At 41.5% G+C, this 16320-nt stretch overlaps 1 protein-coding gene across 4 annotated transcripts in view; it reads left to right on the top strand.

Annotated features, from left to right (window-relative positions):
- The first annotated feature begins 2211 nt into the window (after positions 1 to 2211).
- Positions 2212 to 16320, top strand: part of doc2b (double C2-like domains, beta) — a 180008-nt gene continuing 165899 nt past the window's right edge. For all 4 annotated transcript variants that reach the window (XM_085364704.1, XM_085364706.1, XM_085364703.1 and 1 more), the window contains exon 1: positions 2212 to 2542. In XM_085364704.1, coding sequence (XP_085220830.1) covers positions 2212 to 2542 — 331 coding nt within the window. The remainder of the gene's footprint in view (positions 2543 to 16320) is intronic.

Below are 16320 nucleotides of genomic sequence, written 5' to 3'. Positions count from 1 at the left end.
CTGGAGTAAATCTGCAGCCAGAATGATTTTCTGTTATGTAATGTGACAAAGCATTGAGCTCATGCTTGGGGTGTCTGAGGGTGAAAGTCAGCTTTGACATGTTGTGAACTGCACTCCTGGATATAGAGATTCACATACACGTAAGGGATTTTTTTTTAACATCACAACTGCTTGGACTTACTTACACATAAATCCTGTAGCTAATGCTTTCTCTATGTGTGGCTCTCTGTAAACACTGATGTGCTATGACAGGAAGGGTCTCACCTAGTCTGGCATCAACATCACCGGGTCACGGTGTCAGCCAGATCCATACACAGTAATGATATAAGCGATCTGAGAGTGTACATATTTCCACCGCCACCTATAATTGTGTAACAGGTGGTAAGGAATTAAATAACATGTGAAAACATCAGGGTGTATAATTTGTACTCGGGGATGGGTGTATATGCACATTTAAACAGGTGGGCCTGCACAAATGAAACAATAAATGGGAAATAGTCTGCACTTGGATAGCTGCGTTTAACTAAAGCGAATTCTAATGTTTCTCATAGAGACACAAACAATTACACAAGGTGTTTGTGTGGCATCTGGAGAAACTTGGGATTCAGCGTCAACACTTAAAGGATCTGGAGATCAAACCGTCGAACACTGTAGTCAACAATGTTTCAGTCTATCACCTGAGCCGCATCCGCCCCAACAACATGCTTATGAAAATAAGATCAGGCCTTAAATCGAACCCTGGGGCACTCCACATGTAATGGAAATTAACAGGAAGGACATAACTGAGGGCAGCTGAATGATGTGTAGCAGTTAAAATAAAGCAATATGACACACGATCAGGTTTCCACCAGGATAACTGTTGCAGCTGCCGCAGCTGAGGCACAGTGGTTATGTGGTGCACTCAGTTCACGTAGCTCCATCTGTCCACTTTAACCTCTGATACTTGTAGTGCTTTGTTACTTAAAAAACAGTCCTTCATAGTTTTTAGTACTGTTTATGTGTAAAAATGGTTAACGAAAAATGAGGTACCTTATATAGCTTATAGCTAGTTGTTCATTATTATTATTATTATTATTATAGCCCAGCCAATAATCTAAAGTTTGTAATAAGCTGGTGAAAACAAATCCAATTCACTGCTTTGGCTGTTCATATAGCACCAGTTCACGGCGATAGTCACCTGAGGGGCTTTATATTGTAAGGTAACAACATTACCATCTTACCAGCCTTGCAATATTTGTATAATATTGCAGGGTATTAAGATATATGTGTTGATTAGTGTAATGGAAACAAATTAAACAACGAATTAAAATCTGAATGCAATGGCAGTAGCAGGAGCACATTTAGATATTTTGGGGCCTGAGGGGAGAACTCGCCTTGGTCGGCCCCTCTACTCTTATTGTTTTCTCACTCTGAAAAACCAAATCAGTGTCTGGTGGTACGCTGAAATTTTAGAAAACAGGTGAAATCAGTTTTCTCATTTGGGTGTTTGCAGTTGAGAATTAATCGAGTGAGACTGATTTTCAGCACTAAAACATCCTGGAAGGGATTCACAAAGCGTCAATTCATGCCTCATTGTCCAGGTTATCACAGCACGTGACACGCACAGACACACGCGCACGCACGCCCACGCGCTCAAGGAGACACAAATTCACATGCGTCTGGCATGGCTGTGGATCGTCCCTCCCACTGACAGATGGATGGGGTTAATATCATAATTAAGCACCTCGGCCGACGGTTCCTGTTTACTGCTTGGTTGCTAGGCAGTGACATCAGCTGATCCCTCCCTCCTTCCTCTCTAATCCCTTCCCTCTCCCTCACAGTCCCTCTCTCTCTTTCACACACACACCACTCTTATGCTCTCTCTCTCTGATAGGCAGCGCAGACGTGGGCAGAGTGTGGGGGTATAGGAAGAGGAGAGAGCGGGAGGGTAGGTAGTAGTGTGTGTGAGGCTGTCAGACAGCATGGTCTGGGTCTGAGGACAGCACTGGAAGACAAAACAGCCGCCTACTGAACTCCATGTAGACCAGAGTGGTGCCATCCACAGATCACCTGGACCTGTCCACTCATCAGCACCCACCCAAGACAACACCTGCCTCTTCTAGAGAAGTAAGCGGAGTAGGACCAGGGAGGTGGGTCTGTTTATATTCTTTTTCTTTTATTATTTTCTCAGTTTTTTGGTTTTTGGAGTTGGCTCCTGGCTGGACCGCATGCATGACACAACGCAAAGGCGAGAAACCCACCATCAGCATCCAGGAGCACATGGCCATTGACGTGTGCCCTGGCCCCATCCAGCCCATCAAGCAGATCTCTGACTACTTTCCCCGGTACCCACGGGGCCTTCCCCCTACTCTGCCCCACGTTGGGCCCCTCCGCTCTGCCCTCTCCACCTCCTCAGCTTCTGCCTCCACGACTGCTGCTGCTGAGAGTGACCGCCCCAATGAGGATAACCCAGACCGGGCTCTTGCCGGAGCCTCCGCCTCCTTACAGGCCACCAAAAAGGACGAGGAGCCTGATGTGGAGGGATACGACTCAGATGACTCCAGTGAGTGATGATTTCCCCACTTGTCTCCATGCCACTGTTTACCACGGTGTTTCCTAACATTTCTACGTGTGTGTGTGTGTGTGTATATCCCTTTCAGCTCTTTCTCTCTGCCTTTCTCTTATTACTGCATCTCCATTTTTGCCACCGGTTGCCAGGCATCCCTCCAGCCTTGTGGCTTTGTGGCTTTATCTGTCACCTTTCTCTTCTCTCAGCTCCCCCGTCCATCTCTTTCTATCTCCAGTCGCCTGGCGTATGTGCGCATGCTAACTCTTTGCCTCTCAGTCGACAGACAGCCAACTGTTGCTGCTGCAAAGAATACCGCTCCCCCTCCTTCTCCACCTCTTCAGCTCTCCTCCAACTGAAAGGATGTGTGATGTTATTGAAGTGAATGATTGCAGTCGTTGTGTGTGCATTTTCCTCTTCCCAGCGTCTACAGGGTGCCTGATCTATACTGTCGATCAGTCTCACCAGACTGCGTTTTCTCGGCTCCTTGATGAAGCCTCAAATTAGTCGCAGTTTTGAGCTCAGTGGGCTGCATCTGTAAAGCCCATCCACATTTTATACTGACTAGTGGCAAGACGGCCACAAAGTTCCTTTCATGTGACTGTATTGTCCATTCGTTGGCTTGTTTTGTGTTAGTTTCTAAAGCATGAAGATATGTGCGTGTCTGTGCGTGCATGTATGTGTGTGTGTGTTTGCATATCTCTCTCCATCACAGAGGGGAGGCTCCTTTTGAGAAAGCTTTTTGCCGAATGTCATTTCTTTTAATCTAACAGCTTTGAGTGGCCGAATAATAATAGGAATTAATATGCAGCACTGCTATTGCAAGTGACAGAGACAGAGCAAGATTCCAGCATCCTGCAAAAACCATTTTCACTCACAGCATAGATCTTGATGAGAAGATAACGTGACAGTCTTCACAACTCGAGTAAATGTACTGCCAAAATAAAAGCTGTTGCTACCTTCTTCTTTTTTTAAAGGAACCTCTGGATCCGCCTGATTAATCAGTGAGACAGCAATGGTAGCTTTCTTCCTTTTTTCTGTTATTGGTAGTGAACTTGTCCTGCCTCGCATCACTCTGAATTACATGTTGCTCTCGCAGCGCACAAAAACAGAACAAATGCTTCCCGGTTGGTTTTTGTCAGACTCTAACAACACACGGAGGTTTGTGTCCTTTGCACAAGAGACTTCTGATTGCAGGTTAATGTGTGACAGCAGTGTAGCTTCTGTGAGAGTTAATCCATGCAGAGCAGCATGCAAGGGGGGGCTTAGGCCAGCTCTAATCCAGAACTGGACAGGAGTAGGAGAGTGGTGTAAGAGAGGGGGTTGGTAGAGAGCAGGGTAGGCAGATGTTGGTCAATGAACTCTGCCAGGCAACCAGAATTTCACTCAGTGTGCAAAAATAGATGGAGGAAGACATTCTTCAAATCTATGAAGGACGGCTTCATTAGAAAAAGAAATGACTCCTGCCATGTTTTCCTTTCTTCAGCCATCACCACCTAGAGTTTTAAGATGTTTTGTGTGGGAATTCATACTATAAACTGCAAAGTGACTCTTATCATTACATGCTTATGAAAACTGCTGTTTATGAAGCTTTTCAAACTGCTTTTGTTTTTAGATATTGAAAACTGATTGTGGCTCCTTATACACATAATAAAATACTTTGTCTTTGCACATTGCTACAAATTCTACCTCAATTTTGTGCTTGCTCAGTCCAATAAGTTAGCAGCAGAAGCAGAAGTGCAGCATAATTATATGACCGCAACCACGGGAAACTGCCTTCTGATTGTTATAGTGTAGCTAATTTAGCACTTACTGCTATTTTAAGTGAATACTTTACCAGGAAACTGACGTTGTAGGGATTTGAAGGAGCGAATAGCTCAATAGGCAAACCTTAGAGGACTTACTTGGTTGACTGAAAGCATCTGAAGACACTTTTCTGTCTGTGGAGTCCACAAGGTGGGGCTGTATCGGCCAATTTCAGTCATTTTGTGAAAGAGGCAGTATGAGGATTGTACCTGCTTTGCATTTGCACAGGGACTGGACTGCGGAGGTGTGTAAGAGTAGGCAGCGTTTCAACGTCTCTATAAGGTGCTTGTAATTGCTTCTAGTGTAAAAATGCAACACAAAGAATTCCTTGTGTGACTGTTTGAAAGTGTGCACCATTATATCCGACTTTACGGCTCATCATCCAGAAACTTGAAAGACTTGATAAAGTTAGTGTGGAAAGAGATTAGAGAATCAGCAGAATGCAGGGCGAGCAGATATGTCACCGAGCTTTTCACTCCTTAAGCAAACGCTGTGTGATCCTGGGCAGTCCCAGAGAAAGATGACCAACTGTGACAATGTCTTTGCTCGTGGCTCTAACACTGCGGTCCCGCGTTACACCGTGAGAGAGCTTAAAAGTTAGCCGTTCCAACGGTCTTGTGATGTAAGACAGCCTGGAACAATATTCTAACAGTGTTAAATTTAGGAGGGCCTTCGCACAGTGTTGTTACAGCTATGACCTGTTAAGCAACCATTAACAATGCAGCATGAAATGACTTGAAGATCATTGAGTCTTTATGTAAGATCAGAAATATATAAAGTCTATATAAAGTTATATAAGGTCAGAAAAGTGAAGCCAGTGCCGAAGTGCTTTAAACTTGCATTTTTCCAGCAGTGAATGAGTCTTCTGGTGGTCAGAAGAAATCAGATTTTTAAAATAAATCTATGAGAAAATGACCCTGCGGTGACTTTTTGGTCTCTTCCACTAGTTTCTCGTCTTGTTTAAAGCAAGAAAATGCTCATTGTATGAACTAAGAGTGCATAATGGGTTAAACAGAAGATAAAGAAGCGTATGCTTTAGTGGTTTGCTATGATATTAACATACAGCGTCCATTGGTTTCTCACTAAGGTCCACTCATCGCTCACCCCACTCAGTGTCAAAACACCAAGATGGGGATCTCAAAAATGCTTCTTTCAAGACTTCAAAACACAACTTTATAAATCAAGTATGTAATATGTGGCTTCACCTGCAGTCCTTAAAAAAGTCAATGTACTGATTCATTAATACTGATAATAACTGCTGCTTTTACTGCCTGCAGATTGTGCAGCGATCCCTTCATGAAAGCAATCATAGGCGGTGTACAGTGTTGCACACTTAACTTTTGAACTGTTAAGAGTATTTGTAGATCACTCCATGTAACTGATACTTGATAGGATGCATATACTTAAAATAGTGAATCTGCAAAATATGGAAGTATGTGTACAAACTGGTCATGATTACCTTTACCACCTAAACGAAAGATCCACCCGCTCGGACCCGCTCTAATCCTCATATCCAAAGATGTTCTGCTCAAGGCTTCAGAACAAGACTTTGAATCCAGTGAGTGAAGTTTATCAGGTTACATCCATCTTTGATATACAGTCAGTTAGGGCTGAACGATATATCGCATTTGCGATAATATCGCGACATGATCAAGTGCAATTTTCTAACCGCAAAGGCTGCGATTATACTCTGGACATGTCCAAATTCATGGGCTGCATCCTCCTGAGGCCGCATTTGTAGACCGATTACGTCACAGCGACGCGCCGAAGGCTGTCCAAATTACTACCATATCCCAGAATTCATAGCGCGGCCCAGCCAAACTCCAGTTTCCAACAATGGCGGCCGCTACTAAGTTTTAAAGTTACTCATACTAATCTTTCTGGGTCACAAAATAAACTTTTAAAATATTTTCAGGCGAGAAAGTAGTTGTGTAAACATCGAATATCTGCTCGGTTTATCAAGATATCCCATATTTGCAAAAGTGCTTCGACGTTTTCAGAGGCGTCTGCTACCCACCAGCTCGACAGCTAGCCGGGAGCTCGAGGGTTACTGATGCGGCCGAGAACGGCACAACTCCCGGCACATCATTTTCAGATCACCGCGGAGTTTCGCTGCTCGGGTTAAACGTAATATATAAGTCACTCAGACAACCTAAAAATGTTATTGTTGGGCTTTTTTCAGTGTTTTGTTTGTTCGTGAGTAAATCGGTTTGGCTGAGATTAAAGTTATTAGATTAGATAAAATAAAACTTTATTAATCCCCCGGGTGGGTTCCTCCTTGGTTTTCACACAGCTGACTAAACGTCAAACAGAAAACTTATTAAACAGAAGTATGAGACAGTCGAGAATTTACACCAGTGTCTGGTTATATTTTAGATAGCAAGAAGCAGACGGCCGAGTTTATTAAACTCCACCGAGACAGCGGTGACGCTAATCAGAACTAGACCGTCCAGTTTCACGCCTTTAAACTTTAAAGGCGTGTTTGTGTGTGTGTTTATACAATTGCTATTATGTTTGCACTTTATGTGTAATGTTACTGACTGCAGAGATCAGTAAGATGTGTGTATTTTTTATTTATTAGTTTTATTTATTTAATATTATTTTTTAATTGAATGACTGTCTAGTAGTTCACAGATGTCGAAAAACTGAGTGTGGTAAAGCCACTGATTTTGTTTATGTATATTTCTGCAATCTGCACATTGTACTGACTTTCATTTTAATGTTTACACCAGGGTTCCTTGTCAGCACTTTATGCTCAGATGTTTGTAAGCTAAAAATAAACTATTGTGTATGTTCAAATATACTGTTGTGATTGAAGAAGTTAAATAAAAATGTCAGTCATCAATTCATGCATCACCTCATGTCATCATAACAGAGGTCTGTCTTCCAGGAAAGAACAGTTTAAAATTAATGTAATATAGTATTGGCCATACTATATGATGTATTGCTTGTCTTTGTTTAATAATACAGAAGACAAAGACCTTAAAAAATAATCGCATATCGCATCGCAATCGCAATATTGGGGCAAAAAATCGCAATTAGATTATTTTCCATAATCGTTCAGCCCTACAGTCAGTGGAAAACCTGTGCCACTGAAAAACCAACAAAAAGCACAATATACGGGGGTAAAATGAAATAAGAGTCCAAATTGCAAGAAAATGTAGTTGTGATGTGTCAACAGAAGCCTGGCTTCTCCGATGTGTTTTCCAGCTGTTATTATGACCTAGCATCAACTCATAAGACTACTGAACTCTCCATATGTAATGCCTTTGAAGTAAGACCATTCAGAATGAATTCATTTTGGAAGTCGATGAATAAAAAGCGATACGTCTAAGACTTACCGGAGTCTCACAGATTATCTATGCGACTCTGAAAAACAGATGCAACCCTTACAACATCTGGACTGAATGTGTGTTAGTTTTAATCTCTAATGCTTCTCGGTGATATTTGCATAAATTTTTTCCTCCAGAGCAGTTGCTATCCAATCTGTCCGAGATGCATGAAAAAGCTGCGGTGTGTTTGCTCTGTGCAACAGGTGGCGTGTTGCGGCATGCGTGTTACTGCAAGTTTATCAAAGAGGACTGGGTGCACGGTTCTAATCATGTCAGCTGAGGATTGGTCACACTGCAGGTTTATTCAAACATCAAACCCCAGCTTCCCTCCACCCTCCCTCCTAATAGGGCAATTAGACCCAAACATCTGCCGGTGTATAGTCTTAATGATTTTGCAATCACCTGAAGAGTCATCAGTGATGCACGATAATTACAATGTCAGCTCCACTTTGAAAAAAGAAAAAGAAAAAAGAGAAAGGCCAAACAAGGAAGGAGTATGAAAAGTATAAAGTATGTTGAATGCGTTATCCAAAGTATGAGTCATCTGTATGCTTGTCACCAGCCTCAACTACTCTCTAATGAACGTAGGCACTAAAATATATAATTAAGAAATGAATAACAAGTAGCTGTTTGGGTCTGATGCAATGTCTTAAATAATCCCAAGCTGCTTCTTCTGCTGCTGCCATGGGAGTTTCAAAGGAGATAAAGAAGCATAATACTGCTGCAGCGGCTCACAATCTGCTTTTAGAAAATGCGTCATGGGTTCTGTATAGTGTATAGAAAAAGACACACCAAAACACTGCAACAGTACAGGTGATGAATGCATGTGCTGTCTGGCTCCGATCTACTGTTGCGTATGAAAGTTAATTCCGAGGTGACATTTTCAAACATGGAAAACGATGACCCCATACTGGGATGCCTGCAGCAGCTCCAGTGATGATTCATATTGGAAATAACTCAGCAGGTTTTGGTGTCAATCTCAGAATCGCCGTTTCGGTGTTGTCAGTCACAGCCACAAGACAAATTATAGTTTACTGCAGCCGCGTGTGTTTTGGATTAAGATGAAAAACTGACTTTTTTTTTCCCGTGTCTGGCAGCAAAAGCTACTGTAAATGCTCTTCACGAACTTGTGGCATTATGCTATAGGAAAGCATTTTGCTGGATATTAATTTTCTAGTCCAGTCAAGGCCTTGTGTGCAAAGAAAATGAAAGGACATTCATAAAAGCGAATGTGAATCTCGAAAATGTTAATCAACGTACAATGACAAATAAGCCCTTGAACACCGTACAAACATCATGGATTGATGTGCATCGCTGTGGATGGATTTTTGCTTTAAGCTACCCTGCTACCCTCATTTGTTTGTGTTGAAAGACTTACTGAAGGACAGCTTTACCCAGGCTATATAATAAAAGCTATCTATAAAAGCAGAGAACATATTATTTTTGCAGACCTAACAGCTTCTACTAGCATATAGGAATAAAACTAATTAAAATCTACTTTCTCCTGTGTTGTCTGCTTTGCTTATGTGTGTTTCCTGCCTTATTCCATCTTGGGTGGTGGCTGACATTTTATCGCACCTGTTGCGAGGCTGATCTGATAACGCTTGGACTCATACATATGAAGCGCGCACTGAGGTAAAGTAATTTCTCCCTCCTGGCAGTGAAGCGAGCACCGCTGTGATCCAAATGAAAACGCTGCTTTACTTTGAGTTTGTTCGTCTAGCAGTTGGAACTTTTGCTCTGCTGCTGCACAAAATTCAAGCCTCTCTTTCTCTTTGCTGTTTGTAATTTAAAAGAGCCAGCGCTGCCCCAAATTGGCTCTTCATTGTCCTGCGGGACTTGATCCAGTATCTGCATGGTTCCTCTTGGGGGTGGGTGGAGCAGCGTGGCAGTGTTCTCCCTTATGAACCAAATCACACAGGGACCTCTCAATCCTTGCTAAGAACCTGCTGGCTAATCTGCATAACGGCAACATTTTCTGATTCGCTGTGACTCAACCTTGATTTTAATTGAAACGGAAAAGTGCATCACCCACCAAGGGTCCCCTGCAAAAGGGGGGGAGGGGGTAATCAAAAGCATTTGAACATCCGGATCCTTGCCACATTAATTAATGATTGTTCGTAGTGAGAGCCATGTCCCTGTCAGAGCCCAAAGAAGTGACCCACATTGGAGAGCTTGTGTTTCTGAGAGATAAGCTTCCAAGCCTTGCTATGTGTTGACGAAACTAACACGGGGTGGCCGGGGGCGCTGGGCGGGGTCGGGTCCACAGTGTCTGCACACACAGGTCTCCCCCGAGATGTCTTGCTCTGGCAGTGCAGTGCTGTCTGCTGTTGTCTCCTCAGCACAAGTTTTGAGCTACAGCATTTGCTTGTAGTTGTCAGACGGTGAAGAGACGGTGTCGGAGCAGAAGAGAAGAGTCTAAAACAGGACAGTAACGCACCAGAAGAAGCAAATCTCTAAGTGTAGTTTATGTTTTGTTGCAGTGAATGTGGAATTAATTTCTTTTTTATTTATGTATGTGACAGAATTAGCACAAACTGTGTGTTTCCTGAGATTGCAGCAGTTCAGCTGTTGGAGCTACTGATATCAAAGGTGCCGAGGATCGAGCTTGAGGACTGTGGTGGTCCACTGACTTGCACAAGGCACTTCTCTGCTTTGTTGAATTTGATCTCTTAATTGTAACTCAACCACCTCAACCTGTCTCCTAATAATCGTGGTCTGACTCTGGCTGACTGCAGTCACCCTCAGACAGATTGGCAAAGGTGTGTAAATAACTGTGGATTTTTATTTATTAAAGGAGTCATTCTTTGCTGATGAGTGCAACTTATCTGTGAAGCATCTCTTTGCAATCTGGGACTCGACTCAACCGGTTGCCAACTGGCTGTATTCTATAAAAGCAAGGTTACCAGGGTTACTGTGCGAGTAAATCACCATCCTTCAACAACTCTTTCCTATTATGTCCTGGTCTTGACTTTGAATGTAAACCTTTGTGTGTATGTTTAGCAACAGATCTGCAATTTTTGTTGATTTATCACAGTTGATCAGCATTTTATCTTAAAGAGTTACCGTGTTATTGCCAGCTTGACCCTAGTAGACCACAGTCTGACTCTGTCTTATTGCCATTTCGTTGTTATCTTGACTCATAAAAGTCGGTGTGAAGATGACTGTGAATGTTTGCACACCTATTTCCTGTCTTTGACTGTATTAAAGGAACCCTAATTTGCAAAATTAGCATCGTGTTGCCAAAAAAGAGAAGCTAAGACCATAAAATCATCCAGAAAAAGTGTACTATGATCACCAATTAAATAAGAAAGACAGCTTTTTAACTCATGGACTTTTATATAGTCTCATTTTTTTGTTTGAATTTATTTTGTATTTTGTAATTAGAGTTGCCCCCTTACAAGCTTTAATACAAGCTTTAGACTTTTTAAACTTGCCGTGTCCATCTTTTACATGCAGTCTGGTTTCAGTGTAATATAACATCTGCGTGTGGTCAAACGTTTACATCAAGGTCTGTGTCAAAACTTATCAGTGTTAAACAAATTAAAATTATACTATTAACTCAGCAGTGCCTTTCATGCAGAATTTAACATGACTTTCCTTTTTAAAGTTCAGCAGTACTCTGGGGCTCTGCCACGTCGTGCCTTGTAGTTAATTAAAACAATTTTAAGACCGATTCTAAAACAAACTGGGGGACTGAATAACGAGGCTAAAACTGAGGTAATTTTCTTTTTAAAGCCTACAGAACCTTCTCAGGGGCCCAGTGAGAGCACACACAACTCTGCTAAAGCCAGAAAAATAAATGGCAGCACAGTTATCAGGTAGGAGAGTTGAGATGAAGTTATTTCCCTATGCACCATTCCAATTTGCATTCAGATGATGAGGATTACTCAAATATTTGTTGTCTTTTATGAGTAGTATAAGTGCAAAAGTTTGCAAGCTCAGTCAGAGAATAAGTTAAGGAGATTTACTGGCAATGCGGCATATTGTAGAGTGACACGTAAGCTAACGAGGATTCTACCAAATTCAATAAACAACCATTTTTAAACACACCGAGTAACAATTTTCCAAAGTTGCTACTATTTGGCGGGCAGTTCAACAGCAATGTTTAAATGCTTCTGGTATTTAGCCAGAGAGATAATCACCTAAAAACTCTGCGTGGTACTTTAAGGACGAGTGCAGGGGAGGCCTTGAGCCATCTGTTGCCTCTCTTAGACCAAAAGCCATTTCCAAACCTTTGATAAACACAGGGCTGCCGCAATCCACTTGAAAACATCCCCCGAGCCTCATAATGCTCAGTTCAATGTAAAGAGTGAGTTCAGCACTGCCATGCCCTGCACACCAGAATCCTATTAATCAGAATCAGAATCAGAATACTTTATTGATCCCTGGGGGAAATTATTTTTTGTTACAGTGCTCCATTTTAAACCAACATTAAGACAAGACAGACAATGCGCTAACTAAGAATAGTACAATATATACATATATATACATACATACATACATAAGTCACTTATAAATAAATAGTTGGAAAAGAAACATGTGTAGTTGTAGCAGCAAACAGTGTGTTAAGTGGATGCGTTGTACAAGCGTCTATCTGCAAGCTGTCATGCAGTAGTAATGACTCACTGTAGTGTTCCATGTTTTCCTGTGACTAACCCAGCACTAACAAAGCAGGCCAGATTGTCAGCCTGGTCACATTATGGGTTATTATTACTGGTGCTGTCTCTCAACAGGAGCCACTGAGTGTTTTAAGTTAGCAGCAGCCCCGCTTCATCAGATATAAATTCTGCTCTGCCCTCCCTTCATCCCAGTAAGCACATTATGTAATGATAATGCCGCTATTACACAGATACATTTGGCTTCTGGGGCTGTCATCAATAGGGAGAAATGCTGTTTGGCTTTAGTTTGTCGCACTTCATATGCACGTATTGAGGATGTGTGTGCTCATTGCTGGTGATGCACGGGCTTTTTAAAAGCTTCAGCGTTTTTAAAAAGCTGAATCCACCTGTGTTTAAACCCCACAGAGAGGGGCTAAGAGTAGTACTTCATCCTCCTCCACTGAGAAGCCAAAGACCCACTCCATTTGCCGAAATTAAATCCTGGTGTCTGATCACTTCCCTGCCCACACAATGTGATGAATCAAAACATAACTAACTTAACCACAACTTTATTGAGTGGGCACTCGGTAAGCTCAGTTCACCGATAGCCTTCCATCTCTTTAGGATCCTTTGGTGTGTGCAGTTTAATGAGGCAACATAAGGGATAACTGGAGATGAAAGTTCAAAGCTTTCAACTTGTTACTTCTGACTGCCACGCGAAATTAAGGGTGAAGTTACACAGTGCACTTGTTGATTATATTTACATGCCTGCCTTATTCCATCTTGCCCATATTTAGATGAAAAAAAAAGAGTTTCCATTGTAAGTGCTGAAGAGTAGCTTGGCTTTGGAATTACATCCCCTATGTTAAAAATAAGACTGAATACAATTAGCTGCTGATTTTTAAGCTGATTTTATTGGCTATATTATTGAACTCCAGCTGGTTTCACTTCCTGTAGCTACAGCCATGTCTGTTCCTGTTGAATAAGCTGTGGTGAGACCGCCAAGAGCTAGCAAAGGGTGTAAAAAGTTAGCAGCTAGCAGGTGAAAAACAACAAGCATTCCACTTTGCATTGCATTGGGCAGCGACAAGCATGGCACATCATCAACATCAGAAGTGTAGTCAGAGTGTTGACAAGCTGTAGATTTACATGTTACAGTTTACACAGGGTACTGCATGAGAGTGAATGAACTGAGGTATCTAAACTGAGATACAGTAATTGCACGTGATTTGTCACAACCCGGCTCATAAACTGCAACAAAACAGAGGGAGATTCAACGAGTAGTAAAGTATAATTAACTCTATGCAACATAATAGATAATGATAATGTGTTTCTCAGCGTGCATGGATCTGTGGCAGTGTGTGCAGAAAGCAAAACTTTGGAACACATGCTAAGCTAAGCTAAGCTAAGTTGATCCAATTCAGTAAGAGAACAGCTAGCTAAAGAAAGAAGAGAGCTTTATAACCAGACTCACTGGGCCTAGGTGTAGCTCAAACAGCAAATTACTTCCCATGCATATCAAAGCATAGCAAAAACCACAACACAAAACCAAAATAGAGAAAACTAGTGCCCTAGGCCATCACAGTGTTTAGCTGCTTTAAAGTTCTTCTTCCTCTAGTGGCCAAGTGTAGTCAGCGCAAAGTACAGTTTTAATGTTCTTTTAATGTTGTATCTGCATAAATATTTGGACATTATATGTATTTTTGACAATATAGTTTACTTTCACCTGTAGGGGCTACTACAAGAACTGCAGTACAGACACAAATCGATGGCTTTTAAATGTAGTTGCTGCCGCTTGACTGATGCTGAAATTATACTTTTCATGTCTGTGTAACTGTGATTTATCACTACGCATATGAAGACACACTCAGTGCAGTAAAAACAGACTGATAAATACCAAACATGTCCCTATCTGTTAGGGAGTTTGAAATGACACATAGTGTACATTACATAAGTGCTAATGACCCTACCAGATGTCTAGGAAGTCCTACCTAACCTCCGCTTATTCCTACCATATGCTTTAGTTTTAAATAGCTGAAAAATCAAATCAAATGAAAAATCCTCACACTTTCAGTGTGTTTACTGGGACGACTCCAGATTCCATAACAGTGATAAGGAACTGCACATGTCCCTGGATAACATGGTTTTCAATGCCCTAAATACTTGTAGTTAATTGGTCATCTGATCTTAAGGTTCTTTTTCCAGTTGTTCCAACACTTGACCTCTACTGTAACATCTACTGCTGTATTATTTCTCTACTACACACACACACACACAAAACCCCACAACGTGTTTTTGTTTCCTCAGTGGACTGAAGCTTGCAGAGCCAAACACTTTCAACCCTCTTACTTGGCTAAAGAGGCTTCACTTCTGTCCTCTGACTTCTTCTAGTTACTCTCTGAGAAGATGCTGAACTCGTGTTTTTCAACCAGGTTTCTGCATCCCACCTCAGAAAGATCAATAAAAGGTCTCTGCCCTGCTGCTTTTGACTCCTGGAAGCGGCATCTTTCAGTATTTCACTCTTGTGCTCTCTTGTCCCGTAGGGGAGAACTCAATGAGTTGTACAATACAGCTCTGCTTAGACAGACCACAATGTCAGGCCTTAGAGAGGAGTGCTGGACAGAGTACGCTTGCTGAGCTCACCTGGACTAATACCAGCGAGGCAGGAGGATTTCCTTTTGTATCTGTATTGTGTGATTGCTTCATTGTCAGCTAAAGTGGATTTGATTTCCTTGGAGTGGGCGATGTCAGTCTTGCCAAGTGGTTTCCAGAAAACTGTAATCTTAAAGATTATGTATGTAATCTCTGATCATACTGTATTATAGTTACAAGGAATTTACATTTTCTAATACATGCAATACATTTTGATTTTGAATAGGAAGAAAACGTAAAGTGATTTGCTAATGTCACAGAGTCATCAAACAAGAAAGGTTTATTTATTTGGGAAAATGCCGGTTCTTAGAAAATATTGCTGATATCGACTTCTGATTTTGAAGTCCCATGATTTGCCTTTCACGAGATAATTTATGTTTTGAATGAATCTGAGGAGTTTGGGCATCAGTTCTAATGATTTACTGAATTTGAAAGAACATTACCCCATGATAAGAAAACTTTCCAGAACTATATTCACAATGTTTGCATGTGACCATAAATATTTCTAGCTTTTTGTAGGTATTTTGGATCAGTCAGCTGAGAAACACAGGCTGTATGTAAAAGGTAGGCACTGATTTATGGATCATTACTTTGAAGCTTATGTGATTATACTTGGACGAGGGTAATCATCTTAGTTATCAGGCAGAGTTACCTTAGTTTGAAAGATAGATTGTTTGGATGACAGACACAAATACTTCTTTTTTGATCCCTTGTTCTCTGTTTGGGTCATAGTTTGTTTCTTCCTAGATTTTCATGTATCCTAAGCTTTGGATTCTTAGTCACCGTTAGTATTAGAGTTAATTTATTCCCTCATTCTTTCCTGTCTATTTTCCTAAGTTCATTCAAGTGACCCCCACCCCCCGTCCCCTCACAGACCGACACCACCACCATGTTAATGTCGCTGATTACAATTACCTATGTTTTGTTACCCTCCCGTGTCCACTTCCCTGATTACCCTTTTGTGCGTAAACAGTGCCCCTCTCGCTCTGTCTCAGTGTCTGTTTATTGAATAAAGAGAATTTAGTTTACATTTTCACCGCGGACTCTCTCTTTCGTCTGAACGAGTCTGCATTTAATAATCTTAGAATTCACTCAAAGAAAAAAATCAACTTCTCAGATGGTCTGTTGCTAAATGCACAACACATAACTGCATTAAAATCTTCTAAATGGAACAAAGACGACAGAGACTCAAATTCGCTGAGGTAGCATTTGGCAGACAGCTAGTGCCGGTAACCACTTTGGCTGAAATCCACTGAGGTCGACCAAATTATATAACTTTGTAGAAAATATGTTTGTTGTTGGTCATTTTCACATGGGAGTCTGACTTGCTTTGTGAGACTAGCCTCGAGTAGCCACTCACAATTTTTTTTGCACATCCACTTCA

This window comes from Diplotaxodon limnothrissa, linkage group LG10 (assembly GCF_057381915.1).
Source record: "Diplotaxodon limnothrissa isolate DT_005_m linkage group LG10, D_limnothrissa_male_GT1.1, whole genome shotgun sequence".
NCBI classification, from domain to species: Eukaryota; Metazoa; Chordata; class Actinopteri; order Cichliformes; family Cichlidae; genus Diplotaxodon; species Diplotaxodon limnothrissa.
The sequence above is the reverse complement of the archived record's forward strand: the minus strand, read 5'-3'. Positions and strand labels throughout refer to the sequence as shown.